This window comes from Amblyomma americanum, chromosome 4, assembly GCF_052857255.1.
Source record: "Amblyomma americanum isolate KBUSLIRL-KWMA chromosome 4, ASM5285725v1, whole genome shotgun sequence".
In the NCBI taxonomy this organism is placed as follows: domain Eukaryota; kingdom Metazoa; phylum Arthropoda; class Arachnida; order Ixodida; family Ixodidae; genus Amblyomma; species Amblyomma americanum.
This window is the reverse complement of record NC_135500.1, coordinates 178,842,300-178,862,044: the sequence shown is the minus strand read 5'-3', so window position 1 is coordinate 178,862,044 and position 19,745 is coordinate 178,842,300. Positions and strand designations below refer to the sequence as shown.

Sequence of the window (19,745 nt, the reverse complement as noted above, 5' to 3'; positions counted from 1 at the left end):
TGAGCGATCTCGTAGCGGTGACGTCGCTGTCACGTGAGTCACACTGGTTATGCGATGTGCTATGCCAACGCCGATGATTAGGCAAAAAGCAACCTTTCCTGCGATAACTTTTGAACTGACAACAGTAGAATAGCATGGACAGAATATGACATCACTTTACGTAATGGTATCAGCCATGTGGCGTCATGCCACGTGAGCGATCTCGTAGCGGTGACGTCGCTGTCACGTGAGTCACCCTGGTTATGCGATGTGCTATGCCAACGCCGATGATTAGGCAAAAAGCAACCTTTCCTGCGATAACTTTTGAACTGACAACAGTAGAATAGCATTTACAGAATATGACATCACTTTACGTAATGGTATCAGCCATGTGGCGTCAGGCCACGAGAGCGATCTCGTAGCGGTGACGTCGCTGTCACGTGAGTCACACTGGTTATGCGATGTGCTATGCCAACGCCGATGATTAGGCAAAAAGCAACCTTTCCTGCGATAACTTTTGAACTGACAACAGTAGAATAGCATTTACAGAATATGACATCACTTTACGTAATGGTATCAGCCATGTGGCGTCAGGCCACGAGAGCGATCTCGTAGCGGTGACGTCGCTGTCACGTGAGTCACACTGGTTATGCGATGTGCTATGCCAACGCCGATGATTAGGCAAAAAGCAACCTTTCCTGCGATAACTTTTGAACTGACAACAGTAGAATAGCATGGACAGAATATGACATCACTTTACGTAATGGTATCAGCCATGTGGCGTCATGCCACGTGAGCGATCTCGTAGCGGTGACGTCGCTGTCACGTGAGTCACCCTGGTTATGCGATGTGCTATGCCAACGCCGATGATTAGGCAAAAAGCAACCTTTCCTGCGATAACTTTTGAACTGACAACAGTAGAATAGCATGGACAGAATATGACATCACTTTACGTAATGGTATCAGCCATGTGGCGTCATGCCACGTGAGCGATCTCGTAGCGGTGACGTCGCTGTCACGTGAGTCACCCTGGTTATGCGATGTGCTATGCCAACGCCGATGATTAGGCAAAAAGCAACCTTTCCTGCGATAACTTTTGAACTGACAACAGTAGAATAGCATGGACAGAATATGACATCACTTTACGTAATGGTATCAGCCATGTGGCGTCATGCCACGTGAGCGATCTCGTAGCGGTGACGTCGCTGTCACGTGAGTCACCCTGGTTATGCGATGTGCTATGCCAACGCCGATGATTAGGCAAAAAGCAACCTTTCCTGCGATAACTTTTGAACTGACAACAGTAGAATAGCATGGACAGAATATGACATCACTTTACGTAATGGTATCAGCCATGTGGCGTCATGCCACGTGAGCGATCTCGTAGCGGTGACGTCGCTGTCACGTGAGTCACACTGGTTATGCGATGTGCTATGCCAACGCCGATGATTAGGCAAAAAGCAACCTTTCCTGCGATAACTTTTGAACTGACAACAGTAGAATAGCATGGACAGAATATGACATCACTTTACGTAATGGTATCAGCCATGTGGCGTCATGCCACGTGAGCGATCTCGTAGCGGTGACGTCGCTGTCACGTGAGTCACACTGGTTATGCGATGTGCTATGCCAACGCCGATGATTAGGCAAAAAGCAACCTTTCCTGCGATAACTTTTGAACTGACAACAGTAGAATAGCATTTACAGAATATGACATCACTTTACGTAATGGTATCAGCCATGTGGCGTCATGCCACGTGAGCGATCTCGTAGCGGTGACGTCGCTGTCACGTGAGTCACACTGGTTATGCGATGTGCTATGCCAACGCCGATGATTAGGCAAAAAGCAACCTTTCCTGCGATAACTTTTGAACTGACAACAGTAGAATAGCATGGACAGAATATGACATCACTTTACGTAATGGTATCAGCCATGTGGCGTCATGCCACGAGAGCGATCTCGTAGCGGTGACGTCGCTGTCACGTGAGTCACACTGGTTATGCGATGTGCTATGCCAACGCCGATGATTAGGCAAAAAGCAACCTTTCCTGCGATAACTTTTGAACTGACAACAGTAGAATAGCATTTACAGAATATGACATCACTTTACGTAATGGTATCAGCCATGTGGCGTCATGCCACGAGAGCGATCTCGTAGCGGTGACGTCGCTGTCACGTGAGTCACACTGGTTATGCGATGTGCTATGCCAACGCCGATGATTAGGCAAAAAGCAACCTTTCCTGCGATAACTTTTGAACTGACAACAGTAGAATAGCATTTACAGAATATGACATCACTTTACGTAATGGTATCAGCCATGTGGCGTCATGCCACGTGAGCGATCTCGTAGCGGTGACGTCGCTGTCACGTGAGTCACACTGGTTATGCGATGTGCTATGCCAACGCCGATGATTAGGCAAAAAGCAACCTTTCCTGCGATAACTTTTGAACTGACAACAGTAGAATAGCATGGACAGAATATGACATCACTTTACGTAATGGTATCAGCCATGTGGCGTCATGCCACGTGAGCGATCTCGTAGCGGTGACGTCGCTGTCACGTGAGTCACACTGGTTATGCGATGTGCTATGCCAACGCCGATGATTAGGCAAAAAGCAACCTTTCCTGCGATAACTTTTGAACTGACAACAGTAGAATAGCATTTACAGAATATGACATCACTTTACGTAATGGTATCAGCCATGTGGCGTCATGCCACGAGAGCGATCTCGTAGCGGTGACGTCGCTGTCACGTGAGTCACACTGGTTATGCGATGTGCTATGCCAACGCCGATGATTAGGCAAAAAGCAACCTTTCCTGCGATAACTTTTGAACTGACAACAGTAGAATAGCATGGACAGAATATGACATCACTTTACGTAATGGTATCAGCCATGTGGCGTCATGCCACGTGAGCGATCTCGTAGCGGTGACGTCGCTGTCACGTGAGTCACCCTGGTTATGCGATGTGCTATGCCAACGCCGATGATTAGGCAAAAAGCAACCTTTCCTGCGATAACTTTTGAACTGACAACAGTAGAATAGCATGGACAGAATATGACATCACTTTACGTAATGGTATCAGCCATGTGGCGTCAGGCCACGTGAGCGATCTCGTAGCGGTGACGTCGCTGTCACGTGAGTCACACTGGTTATGCGATGTGCTATGCCAACGCCGATGATTAAGCAAAAAGCAACCTTTCCTGCGATAACTTTTGAACTGACAACAGTAGAATAGCATGGACAGAATATGACATCACTTTACGTAATGGTATCAGCCATGTGGCGTCAGGCCACGTGAGCGATCTCGTAGCGGTGACGTCGCTGTCACGTGAGTGACACTGGTTATGCGATGTGCTATGCCAACGCCGATGATTAAGCAAAAAGCAACCTTTCCTGCGATAACTTTTGAACTGACAACAGTAGAATAGCATGGACAGAATATGACATCACTTTACGTAATGGTATCAGCCATGTGGCGTCAGGCCACGTGAGCGATCTCGTAGCGGTGACGTCGCTGTCACGTGAGTCACACTGGTTATGCGATGTGCTATGCCAACGCCGATGATTAAGCAAAAAGCAACCTTTCCTGCGATAACTTTTGAACTGACAACAGTAGAATAGCATGGACAGAATATGACATCACTTTACGTAATGGTATCAGCCATGTGGCGTCATGCCACGTGAGCGATCTCGTAGCGGTGACGTCGCTGTCACGTGAGTCACCCTGGTTATGCGATGTGCTATGCCAACGCCGATGATTAGGCAAAAAGCAACCTTTCCTGCGATAACTTTTGAACTGACAACAGTAGAATAGCATGGACAGAATATGACATCACTTTACGTAATGGTATCAGCCATGTGGCGTCATGCCACGTGAGCGATCTCGTAGCGGTGACGTCGCTGTCACGTGAGTCACACTGGTTATGCGATGTGCTATGCCAACGCCGATGATTAAGCAAAAAGCAACCTTTCCTGCGATAACTTTTGAACTGACAACAGTAGAATAGCATGGACAGAATATGACATCACTTTACGTAATGGTATCAGCCATGTGGCGTCATGCCACGTGAGCGATCTCGTAGCGGTGACGTCGCTGTCACGTGAGTCACCCTGGTTATGCGATGTGCTATGCCAACGCCGATGATTAGGCAAAAAGCAACCTTTCCTGCGATAACTTTTGAACTGACAACAGTAGAATAGCATGGACAGAATATGACATCACTTTACGTAATGGTATCAGCCATGTGGCGTCAGGCCACGTGAGCGATCTCGTAGCGGTGACGTCGCTGTCACGTGAGTCACACTGGTTATGCGATGTGCTATGCCAACGCCGATGATTAAGCAAAAAGCAACCTTTCCTGCGATAACTTTTGAACTGACAACAGTAGAATAGCATGGACAGAATATGACATCACTTTACGTAATGGTATCAGCCATGTGGCGTCAGGCCACGTGAGCGATCTCGTAGCGGTGACGTCGCTGTCACGTGAGTCACACTGGTTATGCGATGTGCTATGCCAACGCCGATGATTAGGCAAAAAGCAACCTTTCCTGCGATAACTTTTGAACTGACAACAGTAGAATAGCATGGACAGAATATGACATCACTTTACGTAATGGTATCAGCCATGTGGCGTCATGCCACGTGAGCGATCTCGTAGCGGTGACGTCGCTGTCACGTGAGTCACACTGGTTATGCGATGTGCTATGCCAACGCCGATGATTAAGCAAAAAGCAACCTTTCCTGCGATAACTTTTGAACTGACAACAGTAGAATAGCATGGACAGAATATGACATCACTTTACGTAATGGTATCAGCCATGTGGCGTCATGCCACGTGAGCGATCTCGTAGCGGTGACGTCGCTGTCACGTGAGTCACACTGGTTATGCGATGTGCTATGCCAACGCCGATGATTAGGCAAAAAGCAACCTTTCCTGCGATAACTTTTGAACTGACAACAGTAGAATAGCATGGACAGAATATGACATCACTTTACGTAATGGTATCAGCCATGTGGCGTCATGCCACGTGAGCGATCTCGTAGCGGTGACGTCGCTGTCACGTGAGTCACACTGGTTATGCGATGTGCTATGCCAACGCCGATGATTAAGCAAAAAGCAACCTTTCCTGCGATAACTTTAGCGCTAACATCTGCAGAACCGTGAGGGCAGATTATGGTGTTATCGTTTGCTCACAGTTACGCGGGAATCCATTTCCTGCATGCCGGCTCCGAAGTCGAGAGGCTTGCACTTGGCACCAATGGCGTACGCGCTTCGGTTGCTGCCTCCCGTCAGAGAGGAGTACCAGCGGCCGGCCAACGACACGGACATCAACAGCCTGGTGTAGTGACCGAAGGACGATCGCCGCTGCCGCACATAGTCCAGCGTGTTTCCCTGCGGGCCGAATAGAACTGTTGCTTGGGCATTGCTCCAAACACCCTCCATATCCACATACTCCATCTCCGGAGTATATGGATACTAGGTGTGTGGAGATGCGTACCGTACTTTCGACGCCGCAGCAGCACTACTTTTATGTTTTTGTGTGCTATACATGGCGAGACTTCGGTCCCGACTGTGGCAATATACTGCACGCAGTTTGTGAAAGCTTGTTACGAGCAACTGATGGCATGTTTCCACTGGGACGTCACAGGACAACCTTTGATGTTACTGGCTGCGTGAGAACTAATCCGCGGTGCGTCTCAGGGAGGGCGCGCAGCGTGGGTCGAATTTGTGAGCCACCGGCAGTTTGTCGGACATATTACAAGAATGGACGTGACCATCCGATGTATATTGACCGTAGCACTTTACCCTTGCAATACCCAGCCAGAGAAAATATGATATAAAAATTTTTAGTTTACAGAATTTTATGGCTGAAGGCCGTACTATTGTACAATCTGGTAAAGCTGTAAAAAATGTATTTCGGCAAAATAACAATTAGCAAATTAAGGTAAATTGAAGACAATAAACTGTGCACACATATTTAGGCGTGCACAGGAAGTTGAAAAAACTGAAAATCTTTCCACCTCCTGTGTTGCACCGCCTTGGCCGATGTAGTTTAGACTATTTCGCTCGGAGAACTGGACATTGCCGTGATTGTTCCCAAAGAAAGCACCGATAGCATTTCTAAAGTATTATGGTACGTGAAAGGCGGAGCACAACGAGGTCAAGATGACGTCAGCCACAGTGCGCACTAAGCATTAGAGGCAAAATGTGTGGACTTGCGATGTTGGGGTGGCTGTTGGCGACTGGCTTGCCCCACACCGTGGACCCCGAGATGCGACACTCCCCTCTGCCTGCCTCGTCTCTTGGTCCTAGGTGCGTCCGCAGAATGACCAGTGGGATCTGGTGTTCACTGCAGGTCAGGCCAAGTTTTAATTCGTTTTCACGCTCGCGCACAAAAAATGGAACCAGAAGAAAAAGTTTCGAAAACAACGACGCGGCCCTGGCCCCCTTACAAAACTGGCACAGCAACAGAGAAGAGAAAAACCAGCTTGCACATAATCCAGCTACGCAGCCGTTGCATCACTGCTTAACTATATGCTATAAACAAACAAGCGAAAACTTTAGTGTGGGCGGAAATATTTGCTTCAAAAAGTTTAAAAAGCTGAGTTCGCGACAGCCTATACGATATCAGTGTCTTCATTGGCTCATCCGACAAGGAGAAAAGTCAAAGCTTCACCGCCATGTACGAAATAACCGAGAATTGTTGCAGATATAACTGATAGAAATCAATTGAGTGTGCAAATTTTGAAAGTCAAGTAAGGTGCACAAGCTGTTTAACAGAGGTATGTCTTATTCCTTCAATATTCAGGTGAATAAAGCGGAACGTTAACCCTTTCCACATCTACTGAGCCTCTTTTTCTTCATATTAGCAATGTGCTTGCTTCCTTTTGCTCAAAACCATTCTTGGAATGTTCGCGTATACTACCTCATAATGCTGACTTTGTCGGTAACCTTTTACGTACATAAACTCCTGATTATCTACATCCCTTAGGACAGCGAGAGATCTTAGTCAAAAAAGCTTTATAATCGTCATTGTTTTATTCTGAAGTAAAGTAATTGACATAACAGGAAAATATACTTAGCGCGTTTTTAGACTCAAAACAAGTTGCAGAATGTCTCGAACTAAACTCACTTCGTGGCGTTCTCAAAAACCCTGTATATCTTTTGGTTGACGGTCTTGAGGTATGTAATTCCCACGGCCAGATATTGGTTCAAGCTGGTGTTTTTAGCGACGTAGCTGGCAGAAAGGTTACGTATCTCCTGCGATGAATCAGACAAACAAAAATGAAAACAGGGCAGATTTTATTACACTATATTGAAGTCCGATCTCCTAAAATAGTACAAGATAAATTAAAGATTCACGTACGTTTAAAAGACGGCATGCTACTTGTATGTCGTTCTCTCTCGTTTTGTTCGTTGGAGCAATGTCAAGCACCCCATAGTGGTAGATGCCGGATGCCCACAACCTTTCGAAAGTAGCTTTTCCTTTTGCCGACGAGAGGTCGCTTCTGGCTTTGTTGACGCTCCTGAGAAGAATTCGCAAAAAAAAAGGCAAAGGGTATTATGCTGTCATACAATCGATGACATTACTCCTTAATCTTCGAACGCCAAAAACACTCATTAAGAAAGTGGTCCTACTCGTTAGTTGCTTCCTACCGCCGAGTCTATGAAAACCGAAACAGACGAGATAGTTATCCGCATAAGAGTTATTTATAGACTGCTCATACACCAGTTGCAAAGGGGTAGTAAGCTTTAGTGTGATGCAGTTCACACTATGAGCGCTGGATATGAACATAGGTACAAGATTTACTTGTTGATTGTTTTCGTAAAGACACTTTTTGCCGTGTTTCATGTTTACGTACGTATTCAGGTTCTGCGTACATCTGATTTAATTTTTTAAAATTTCGGAAGTTCTACCTTACATTTGTTTTGCCACTAACAAAACATGTTTTGTCGGGCTCTGGAAGCGCAGCCTACTCCAGGCCTCCACCATTGCCTATACTTCGAGGGGAAATAATGTACGTAAGTGCTATCATAATTATTTTTTCTCTCCAGCTGATATTCGCTATGTGAAAGCTCTTTAGACGGTGGAAATTAATTTACTCCTCCTGATATCATGTTACTGCGCGAGTTCCAACCAGAAATTCATGAGTACTGCGAGCAATTTCCTGCAGAATAATTGCAGTACTAACTCCACTGTTAGGTTACAACTCAGCTTCTGCGGGCAGTGGCGATTCCCGCCTTTTTCTAGTGCAGACGGTCTCGGTTTGCACCTCCGATTTACGGAATATGTCAGCCCAATGTGCGTTAGTTTTATAATGAACATAAAACTATAACTAACGCACCGTGTTCACAAAAACGAGGAAACAATCAGGACATGAAGCTTGAGCGCCAGGATGCCTACACTATAGCTCAGAACAGGCATGACCAGATTAAAACACATTATGCCTCTACAGCAAAGCGCAGCATTTGTAGGCGGTGTTACGTTTCGCCTACGACGCGCGGTATAGCCGGCGCGGATGCAACGGACGCCGGGGCTTCGTTCAAAGTGGCGGTCATTTTGGCCCGTTCAGTGCTGCCGCAACGCCTCCCGCCAAGCGCGTCCAGGCAGGTTTCAATGCCACGTGTCTTCGTGTGTGCGTGTGTGTGCATGTTGGTGCCCACGCTTGTCAAAGCGCGGCAGCCGGGGAGAGGAGCTCCCCAACTGGGAGGCGAGGAGGTCTGACCGGCGCCGGCCCGGCGGACGCGTCACGTCACGTTTCAACATGTCCGTGCGTCGCCGTCTCGTGCGCCTCATCCCGAGCCGTTCCTTCTTGCCCTCGACTCCGAGGGTATAAAGGCAGCTGCCCCGGACGCCAAGAAGAGACTTCGATTTCTTCCGTCGAGTAACGTGGTCGCCCTGACCGGCTGCTCTTTTGCGATGCTAGAATAAACAAGTTGTTCTGTTGGCAGTCGACTCATCCTTTGCCAGGACCTTCGGATGTTTCCAGCTGTGCCCCAGGCCGCCAGGCCAACGCTACCCTTGGGGCTTGCGACCCATTTGCAACAGCGGCTAGTGGACTTCGGGGGTATTTTTGACGGCTCTGAAGGATTTCGGAAGGACGTATTCATGTTCTAAATTCACGCGGTAAATGTGGCAATGAACATGACTTCTCACTCTTATTCTGCTTTCTCGCATCGTCAGCAATCAAGAACTCTACTTCTTTCCCCTACGCCAACGATGTTAAAATATTTTGAGGTATTTGGGATAATTTTATCTGCAAAACCCAAATCTGCAAAGCCCATCAAAATGACGTATGTTTTATCTTTTTCTGTTTCAGAAAACGAATACTTAACATTCGGAGGACGAAAGTAGTTGCTTTTACGAGAAAATGCAGCGTTTATTATTTCTCTACCGAGTATATATATATGAAGATCTTCTGCACAAAACGAATAAAGTAAGCGAGCTTGGAGTGCATTTCATCTGCACTTTGACTTCCTCTAGCCAGGTACAGCATATCTCTAGCAGTACACTCAAGAAAGGGTCTAGAAGTTTTTTTTGCAGTAATTAAGTGCAGACTCTACCTGCAGAACATTGTCCTTATAAGCGACCTGCCTGGATTGCACGTACAGGTCCCTGCAGTATGAAAGAGAATAAATTTGTTCATTCAGTTATCGATTACTCTATAACGACGAGGGACGAGTCCAGTTTTTCCCGTTTTCTAACTAGTTTTCCTCTTGCATTATATCTAAGTCATTTAATTTTTAGTGCAGAAGTAATTAAAGAAAATTTTTCTTTTCGGGACAATTGGTCGTTCCCTTTCTTTTTAAATGAACCTGTACTCGTGTTTCGCGCTTACAGAGTCCTTCACGGCACTGTTTATTGCGACTCTTTTATTTTCCTGATCAATGTTGGCGTTTTTGCTCAGTCTACGAAAGTGCATAGACTATCTCGTGAACTTTTTTTTAGTTCAGTAACAGCTTTCCTTCCCTTAGCCTCCAGGATTCTTATTATATGCGAGGTCATCAGCTGCTAGGGTTGTACGCTCCAGCAGAGGGGCGCAGGGTGACTTTCAAGCTACATTAATGCAACTTTCTCGTGTTGCGCCTTCTCTCTTTTGCTACTCTTGCAACCTCGAGAGAGCGAGTAACTGACTTCATTCATACACAGTCAGTCTTCTGACGTTTACATCTTCAAGTGTCCTCTCCGTTTTTCAAAAAGCTGACTAATGTATCTATTAACTTTACCTCTTTCTTCAAACCGATTACCTTCTCCTCTTTTGTATTCTTCGTGCTCTCTCTACATCAATTTCAATGTCGATTTTGCGTCATCTGTATTTCTTGTTAATAACTTTATGACCCCACGCTCTTTCTGTGATGCTTTCGTTTGAAGTGCTTTTTTCTGTGCTGTGTTGTGGTGTTGTATTCATCGTGATTTGTCTTTGGTCTGATGATGTTATTTCACTCGTAGGCTGTTATTCTGCATTGTATTACTTGCTCTGTACCCTTACTTTTGCTATCTTTAAGTCGGCTGTGCTCCAGAATGCACACCGCAAAGTCACTATTGGGGGCGCCGAATAAACTCATTCATTATTAACATTACATTAAGATAAACGTTATGCCTACGCTGTGCACTCTACTACAGTACAGTAAACCTTTACACTCACTGCAGTCCGCTCAATATGAGCGGACACTCCGGCCACTTCGTGCAGTCTTGCTGAGCCGCCCCTTCATGCCATAGAAGTCACTTCGTTTGTATTCCATGTGGACGCTAGTGATGCGAACTCATCAAGAACTAGTAAAGAGAGGTCAGTAACTTTCAACCTAAACAACACTCCCTCCCGCATTGTCAATTCTTGCGTGTCTTTCGTTTCTGTTGAGCTAAATTAGGAATATGCATGTTAGCCGACTGGCCCCAATACGAAAGCCAGAAGAGAACGGTGAGGGGCTAGTTGGTACATTATAAAAAAACAAGAACTGTGCATGTACTGTGCACTGGTCCTGTGTGCTTCGTCTCTCTTGTCACCCCCCCCCCCCCCCCCTTTTCACAGAGTTCTTGTTTTTTATAACCCAATACGTCGTACTGTTCAATTATCGGGTCACAGAGGAGCAAAGGCCGAGTCTTACGTGGACGTCACCGCAAGGCCGCGCTGGGTGACGTTGTACGCCTTGAAGGCGGCCAGCACCCGCCGCAGGTCGGCCGTGAAGTTGCCGCTCCGGAAAGTGTTGGCTTCGTGGCCGTACAAGGAATCGTAGAAGACGAGGTCGCAGAGCCCGTCCTCAGGGAAGTGCATCTTCCAGTCGGTGCGGTTGCCGAACACGCAGACGAGCGGTGTTCTTGCCATCAGTTTTTCTGAAGAGCAGCGAAGGCAACGCGTAAAACAGTCAAGAAACGTGCGAACATCAAAGGGGAGTTTTCAGGAACATAAGAAACCTAAGCTCATTTAACAACTGCAAACTGTTGAGCTAGTCGCTAGAACAAATTTTAAAACTAATAGTGCAAAAACATGACACGAGAAGGGAGAATGCCGTACGAAATAATTCTGGAATAAAAGCATTTTTGAGCGGCGAACGCAATTTTTTCATATCATGTAAGATTTTAGTATAAAAATCAGTATATCCGCCGACCACCCGACGGCAGTCGAATATTTTTGGCTATTAGTGGTTTTGCTATCGTCAAAAGTGTTCCCCATTGGTATACTGTGGCAATCTTAACTGCTCGATGCTATCGATAGAAACACGTTAACGAAAAAAAATATCTTGTTACACATCAGAAAAATGATCATTATCGTCAATATTTCCATAACAGTATCTTAAAATTTTTGAATAATCAGAAATTTTGTCCGGGAATGTCGGACATGTAAGGGTACACGAAACTGATATTGAAGTACATTGGAGAGTCTTCCAAGAGGGCAATAAAAAGGGCATGCTCAGTAACAACTCTACACTGTGCATATGAAAGGCTATTATTTTTCTAGCTCATTTGCTTGAAAAACAAGAACTTAAAAGTGGGAAATAAGCAAGCAAGCTACTCCAGACTCGTTGCCATATATAAGGGAGAAATCAGGACAAGAAATGTTAGCCCGATTCTGAAATTCCGCGCGGAACAAAGACGTATGCGTCATGAATCTAGACGTTTTTAGCTTAGCGGGGACGTATTAGCGTAGGCGTATACCAGTTTACCGGAGGACGGCTGAGCACGCGCAATGGTAGCGCCTGGCCCCACCCATGCCACTACTCGTGCATAGTAAGGGTTCTGCAAAAATGGTTTTGGGTTATGGAGGTTTAACGTCCAAAAGCGACTCAGGCTATGAGGGAGGCCGTAGCGAAGGCCTCCGGAAATTTAGACCACCTGGTGTTCTTTAACGTGCGATGACGTCACACAGTATACGGGCGTCTAGAATTTCACCTCCACCGAAATTCGACCGCCGCGGCCGGAATCGAACCCGCGTTTTTCGGGTCAGCAGCCGAGCGCCATAACCGCTGAGCCACCGCGGCGGCAAAGGTATATACAGTATTGTGCGTTTTTATCGCGAATACTTAAAAAAATTTCCCCGCCTCAACCGCTGGCTCATTTGCCGTGAAACTGCACACAGAGCTTGCGTATTAAGGTAACTTTTGTATCGTAGCAAGTTTGACAACGGTACTTACTTAGTTGAGCCGTGCATGATGCGAAAACATAATCGTCTACGTAGAGATCGGCAACCAAAACCCGCAGTCGACGCTTTTTTGCTGAAGGGCGGCAGTGGCACCATCTTTTTTCGGCAGTCGAAAGCGTCACGACAAGGTCGCCGAGGCGAGCGTTGCAAGAAGCGCGGGCCCTTTGAATATGCCGTTCCGGCCGTTTCGTCTGCTACAACTGAAGCGCTTACAACATTTTCGGCTAACTGAGAGGAGAAAATATCAGAACAGCTGATTTAACGAGGCTTTACCTTTCAAAGAATATTGTTTACAACGCTCGTCTCGGCGGCCTTGTCGTAACGCTTTCCACTGCCGAAAACAGATGGCGCCACTGCCGCCCTTCAGTGAAAAAACGTCGTCTGCGGGTTTTGGTTGCCGGTCTCTACGCAGACGATTATGTTTTCGCATCATGCACGGCTCAACTAAGTAAGTACCGTTGTCAAACTTGCTACGATACAAAAGTTACCATAATACGCAAGCTCTGTGTGCAGTGTCACGGCAAATGAGCTAGCGGTTGAGGCGGGAAAATTTTTTCAAGTGTTCACGATAAAAACGCACAACACTGTATACGTCTCCGCTAATACGCATCGGGTACGCTGAAAGCCATTCGTCTGCGGACGGTCGCCGCTCCACTTCAAGGACCACAAACTTTATGTTAGACACCTTTAACATGGCATGTACCGTATTACAGCAACCGTTACCGGGAGCCCGCCCACTGCCGCTGAGAAAACGGTGATTTGTTCCGATGCCGCGGGCGCGCGCGCAGCTGCCGAGTACCTGGCGCCATCTGGCGGCGATTTGAGCATGCCCATTGGCTGCGCGCGGGCTCCCGGGTACTACGTTACCGGTAACGGTAACACGGTACACTGTATTCTAAAGGCGCCTATTTTTCTTCGTCCGGGCGTCGTGTGCACTTTCCTATCTCGTCCACTTCTGGATGCTTACTCTCGGGCGTCGTACTCGGCTGCACCGTAGATGTCCTCGTGCTCGTTCCATTTCTGGCCGCCGGTGAGCCATCGCTGGAAGCGCTGCCTTTTTGTGTACCGCTGGCCAGCTGTGTGGTGTTGTCAGATCTTTCTTCTTCGTCGGGCCTGCCGGTGACGTTTTCGTTAGTGGTGTTCAGGGAATAGCTGTCGGCTCCTGCCTTGGCCGCAGCTCTGCGTCGGGTGACGGCTACAGTTTGTATGTGCCTTGCCTGCACACTACGGGTCGCGCCGCTGATGTGGACGCCTTTGCCAGAGCTGTCGTCGCCGCCGCTGCTGCTGCCGCTGCCGCCGGCACTGTTCCTGAGTGCGCCGGCTTTCGAGTCGCCAGACCTGGCGGCTCTGAACCCTGTGGGACAGAAAGAAAGAGAGTCAAATGCTTAATTTATCAGACGCACTAAGACATCAAGAAAAAAAAATAACTATAAAAAATGCAGCCTCCAAGAAGTCAGGAATTGTGGTCTTCTCAAATATAAGTCTGAATATAACCGAACGAAATGTCTCGCGTTGAACTGCGACGGACCTTACGGCTACTGTATGACCTGAGTTATGACTTGGACCTTATAACTTCAGTAACATAAGTTTTTACTGAAAATTTCGTAAGCTAAAGGGGAAAAAAACGTTCCTAGCTTCATTGAATGATACTGCCAGTAAAGATAACAAGGGAAGCAAACGCAGCTTAACTTAGCTGGGTGTAATAAGAGAGCAGACTTTTAAGAAACGCTGCTCAATGAGTCGGCAACTCTACTAAGAGGTATCCTCCCCGCACAGTACTCTCTATCGGAATTTTTGTTTCCTATTCCCTTTACTGTTCACTCTTATGCTAGCAACGGGAGACTATGCAGCGCGAACGTGCGGCCATCCTTGCCAAAAATGTTGGCTGTTATTTTAAACACCTTCTAGAGATAATTATTGACTCGCACGCTGCTCTTCATTTCAAGTCGCACATATTTCCTTGCGCCTGAACGACCTTCTGCTTTAAGAAAACGAGCTAATTAGTTTTGCAGTGCGAAAGGCCAATGTCAATTTTCTACAGGTCTGTGCAAAAATTTGTACTAAGCGCCCCGTTATTAGAAATTGTAACATCGAAAAACCTGATTTTGTGAAGTATGCGCTTGAAAGATCGTGGGGTGATTTTTTTTTGTTCAACGATGCTGGAGTCGCTAAAAATTTCGAAAAACAATATTACAGATGAGACAAAGCTGTCTACAGGACTCCGTCAAATGACATGTTTCCAATCTCATTGGTTTTAGAAACATCATCTACTGGGTTCGCTAGCTAACATAAAAAGAGCCGCAATAGCGATGCGAATAGCGGTGAATTTGTCTGAAGGAGACAAACCGACGGTAGCTCACACTCCGACAACAAGCTGCGCGCTTAGTACGTTCGCAGTTAGATGCAGCTCTCAAATATTTTGGTACTGTCATAGCGGCGTCGACCAGACAGAGCACGTGCCAGTTGTAGCGTCATATATGCCAGACTGTTCTGCTACATCAGCAGATCAATCGTGTTACAGACGACGGTGCAACTGACAAGCGCTCTATGCGCATGCGCGAATTTTGTCCATGCCGCCACTGCGGTCGTTCATGGGACGCGAAACGACCGTCTGGTCGCTGCTGTCGTGACAGTACTGAAAAATACTGCTAAAAATAACATAGCGTCCGAAAGGGTTGGAGTTTGCCAATGATCTTTGCACGAGCATGCGGAGGTAGATCGCACACCCGTTCCGGTAAGGACGAAGAGGGCGCCCACTCCAATCACGGCCACCAGGACGCCGGCGCCCACCATGATGCCGCTCCACACGTTGTCGGTCGGCTCCGGCTGCTCAGGCGTCTTCCTGCATGGGGTCTCTGTCAGACAGTGCGTCCTAATTAAGCGTGCGCGTATTATTGTACTTGGAAGGATAGATAAACCTCAACCCGAAGAAGACAGACGACACTCACTTCAATAGCAAAGGTAGCAAGTACGCGCGGAAATGGAAATATAGCAAGTTATGGGGGTTTAAAGGAACAGTGCAATAAGTTAATTGAGATTACGTAAAGCAGACGAGAGATAGACATTTCATCACTCGTCACCCTAATGGAAGAATTTTTGAGCTAGGATCAATAACAACCAAGATATAGACGATTAAAAATTACGCTCCTCCTCTCCCTCCTCAGCTCGTACACGCGGGGCGCCAGACAAAAATAAAGAAAACAGCTCTGGGACTGGGTCCCGCCCATGAATACGTCGTCCGCTGACGTTCCTTTTGCAACTTCCGGTTGTCGCTCCTAGCACCCCAGCAGCAGCGTCGGCGGCGTGATTGCGGCGCGCGTCGGGTTTCTTTGCTTGTCGTCTGTTGTAGTTAGCAGTAATGGACCCGGACCTCGAGGCGCGACGGCTCGCTCTTACGGCCGCGATGGGCATCGAGCCCTATGCGTTCAGCCTTTAGGGCCGCTCGTCCGCTCTGCGGGGATGTGGCCGCACTATATCACAACTTTTGGGGCTACTAACGCAACATTTAATACACTCCACAACATAGAAAACCCATCACAGGAAAACAATGGGAGGACGCTTTGTCCGGCTCAAACCTGAAAGATCAGCTACTCCCGGCAGGAAACCCCCACAATCGTCGATGCGAAAATTCAGTGTTTGTTGAACAGATCAGGGCCACTAACAAACAACTCAACTCCCGCTGTGCATTGTATCTGTCACGGGCCAGTGATAGCGAACACACCGGTGCATGTTTATTGTCGTTCTTTATTGCATGATGTGGCCATGATGTGGGCGTGCTCTCCATTTCCGAGTTTCGCTGGTGTTAATATATATGTATTCTAGTATTCATACTATTTAATTGCCTCATGCCTCGTTATTGATATTAAATTGTGCCATGGGCTGTGCGAACAGGCCAATTTTATTTTTATTTTCTTTGGGCTGCCCAACCAGTAACGAATGGTTTTGCGGCTCTGTACCGTGATAAGGAGCTGACGCACCGCCGGATTGACGGTAGCGTCATACTAAAGAAAAAAGAGCTGGCAGTACAACTTACAATACACTACAATGTAAAATAAGACGACGACAAGAAACGAAGAGGGCACGATCACAGGGGTTCTTTCTTTGTCTCAAGCAAAGCGGGGCTCGATCCCTAGTGCCGACGGGTACCCACCGGTGATACAACGGGTACATGCTTTCCCCTAGTCTGGTGATCAGCTGATTGATTTGTGGTGAAATGCTTGGGAAATGGGTCTTTGACCCAACCTTGAGTAAAAGAAAAACTTTGTGCCATAGCGCTCTTTGGCCACAGATGCCCTTGTGCCATAAGAATTCATCATCATCGTCATCATCATCATCATAATCATAATCTGGTTTGTACTTACACTTTAAGTATCGAGACTAAATCTGAAGAAAGAAGAGAGAAAAAACAATGTTACAGAATGATGATATAAATAGACAACAGTTGGGCACTGGATCGGGATGGTATCAGTACCGCAGTTGTGACACAATCGTTTTCGCACGTTCAAGCAGAGATGTTCGGTTATACATCTATTTCGTCAATAGAATGCATGAACAAGTCTTCACAATTCCGGATGCTTTGGGAATTCTCAATTTCACATTTATCTATCAATTCATATATATATATTCCGCAACGAGCAAGCCTATTGCCAAGAACTGTTGGTACAAAATGCAAAATACCTACATGTCGAATTGGAAAAAAGCATGCAACTCTACCTGAATCATATAACACAGGTGCAACTTTGATTGGTAGGAGGGAGCTCTTGAAAAAAAGTGCAATATTTACCTACGGAGTCGTCGGAGGAATCTTCTTCTACGGGATACGGAGGAAAATAAAAATTTGTCACACTCAGCCCACAATTTTAAATTTAATATTTATTATTTTCTGCGGCTGTCTTTAGCTAGCTATGCAACTCAGAATTTTCTTTTGTTCTGTAAAAGGGGGCTTACTTACCAGCCGCGCTTTCCAAGTCGTCTTCGTCTTCAAACAAAGAAAAGAATTGTACTTCTGTCAGTATTTAAAGTATTGAGTGATTGAATTTCTCAGCGTTAAGAAACCAAGAAAGTGAGTGATATTCCCCGTGAATTCGTGACGATGGTGTTACAAAATGAAGTCGTCCATGAATACAGCTTTTGCTGCTAGAGAATACCGAATGGTGTTATAATGCAGTTTTGAGGAGTGCTGCTTTGAGTGATTTGCATTTTGTCCAGATATAAGGTGCTGCATATGAAGACGCAAAAAAGAACTATACACGTTGCCTTATAACCCCGGCACAGAGCACGCCTGTGACCTCAGGTCAGACTAGTTTTTTTTTCCTTCAAAATGAAAAAGTGGCCTGCCAAACATGGAACTGCAGTAGAACAGCTGTATCTGCGCAAAAAAAAAAAAAAAATCAGACGATCAGTGAGATTCATACAAAAGAGTATGCGTTAACATCAGGGCTACTACAGGACAGAGAAGCAGCTGTTGGGTTCAGACCGGGCGAGTGGTTGGCGCGGCCCAATCCATCAATCTCCGTGCGACACGCTGCAGCCCTACTCCACCATCCCTATCTAATAATCAAGCAATCAGAGAGCGACACGTCGTACCGCCCTCCACTCTTCCCACCCTTCGAGCCTGATTGGCGACCGCCGTGTCCCTCTCGCCACCTGACACCTCTTCCCTCTCTTCTTTTTCCCAGGTTTCCTCTCCCTCCGCACCAGTAAATGTGGAGAGGGGGTACCTCCATCTTGCCGCCCTGCGCACCGAGGCTTCACTCGTCGACGGCCGACACTTTTTGTGATAGTGGACGATCTAATGCTAACGCAATAAAAAGTTATTGAATTTTGTGTAGTGTAGCTTTATGTGAGCAAAAACAGTCTTTCGCTCATGTGGAGTGTCTTCTTTTTGTATAACGTGAAAGCAAAAGCTGCTAATGTCACAACGTGCAACCTTTGTCAGAAGTGTTCGGTCCACAGGATCAGCTGCTTGGCCACACATTTTTGGCCCACGGTCAATCCTCTCGTTTCCGCTTCTGCCGGGTCACTGCAACTGGATGGATGCTACGAGCGCCCATCTAAAACGCTCGACAGTGAACACTGTGGGAGGGACGTTTTTCACAATGACGTTCCAATGCTGATGCGCCTTAGAGCGGCAGTGCGCCAATTTGTCAGTTCATGCGTTCACCCTCTGCTTGAGTTAATTGGGGCGCTAGTTATTTTCGTTTAAATGAGCAAACCGGATTCTGCTAGCAGATTTAGCAGAAACGTGGGCTGAAACACTTTGAAGAATGTTCGCACTCTTTTTGGCGCTTGTCAAGGCGACAGCCTGTAAGCTGCTTTTATCAGAACAGGCTGCTGCGAAGTGCGTGGGTGGATTTTCATTTTAACCCCCATTCATTTTTCAACCCGCTATAGTGACCTAGTGACTTTGGCGATCAGATGCTGATTCAAAGGTCGCGGGACCGAATCCCGACCAATGCAGGCACGTTTAAAAAGAGGTGATATTCAAAAACGCCTGTATGCTCTGCGATCTTAAAAAAGAAAAAAAAAGAGCTTTGAAGAAATTCGTCATCACCACCATCAGCCTGACTGCGCCCACTGCAGGGCAAATGCCTCTCCCATGCCACTCCAATTAACCCTCTCCTTTGTCAGCTGCGGCCACCGTATTCCGCAAACTTCTTAATATCATCCGCCCACACAACTTTCTGCCGCCCCTTGCAACGCTTGCCTTTTCCTGGAATCCGCTTCGTTACCATTAGGAATCATAATTTATCTTGCCTTCGCATTACATGCCCTGTCAAAGCCCATTTCTTCATGTTTATTTCGACTTGAATGTCATTAACCCGTGTTTGTTCCCTCACCCACTCTGCCTTCTCCCGCTCTGTTAACGTTACACCTATCATTTTTCTTTCCATAGCTCGCTGCCTTGTCCTTAACTTAACCTGAACCCTTTTCGTTAGCCTCCACGTTTCTGCCCCATATGTGAGTACCGGTAAGATACAAATGCTGTATACTGAGGTATTTAATAACGATGCCAGCTGGCGCTTGTCAATCGCTTGGCGGACAACTTTAAGAAAGAGCGGTTCTTCGCTTTTTAGGCGCAGCTATGCCACTGCGCAAATGGCGCGTCGATGCACC

The 19,745-nt window shown here is 46.7% G+C and overlaps 1 protein-coding gene across 1 annotated transcript in view; it reads right to left on the bottom strand.

Annotated features, from left to right (window-relative positions):
* The window catches only part of LOC144129926 (uncharacterized), a 32,213-nt gene extending 14,596 nt beyond the window's left edge, over positions 1–17,617 (bottom strand). Inside the window, exons 1-10 of the mRNA XM_077663985.1 lie at positions 17,581–17,617; positions 17,413–17,439; positions 16,991–17,012; positions 15,356–15,471; positions 13,597–13,983; positions 11,098–11,323; positions 7,358–7,517; positions 7,124–7,251; positions 6,211–6,340; positions 5,185–5,382 (exon numbers count right to left, since the gene is read on the bottom strand). Coding sequence (XP_077520111.1) covers positions 5,185–5,382; positions 6,211–6,340; positions 7,124–7,251; positions 7,358–7,517; positions 11,098–11,323; positions 13,597–13,983; positions 15,356–15,422 — 1,296 coding nt within the window. The 5' untranslated portion in view covers positions 15,423–15,471; positions 16,991–17,012; positions 17,413–17,439; positions 17,581–17,617. The remainder of the gene's footprint in view (positions 1–5,184; positions 5,383–6,210; positions 6,341–7,123; positions 7,252–7,357; positions 7,518–11,097; positions 11,324–13,596; positions 13,984–15,355; positions 15,472–16,990; positions 17,013–17,412; positions 17,440–17,580) is intronic.
* Between the last annotated feature and the right edge of the window lie 2,128 nt (positions 17,618–19,745).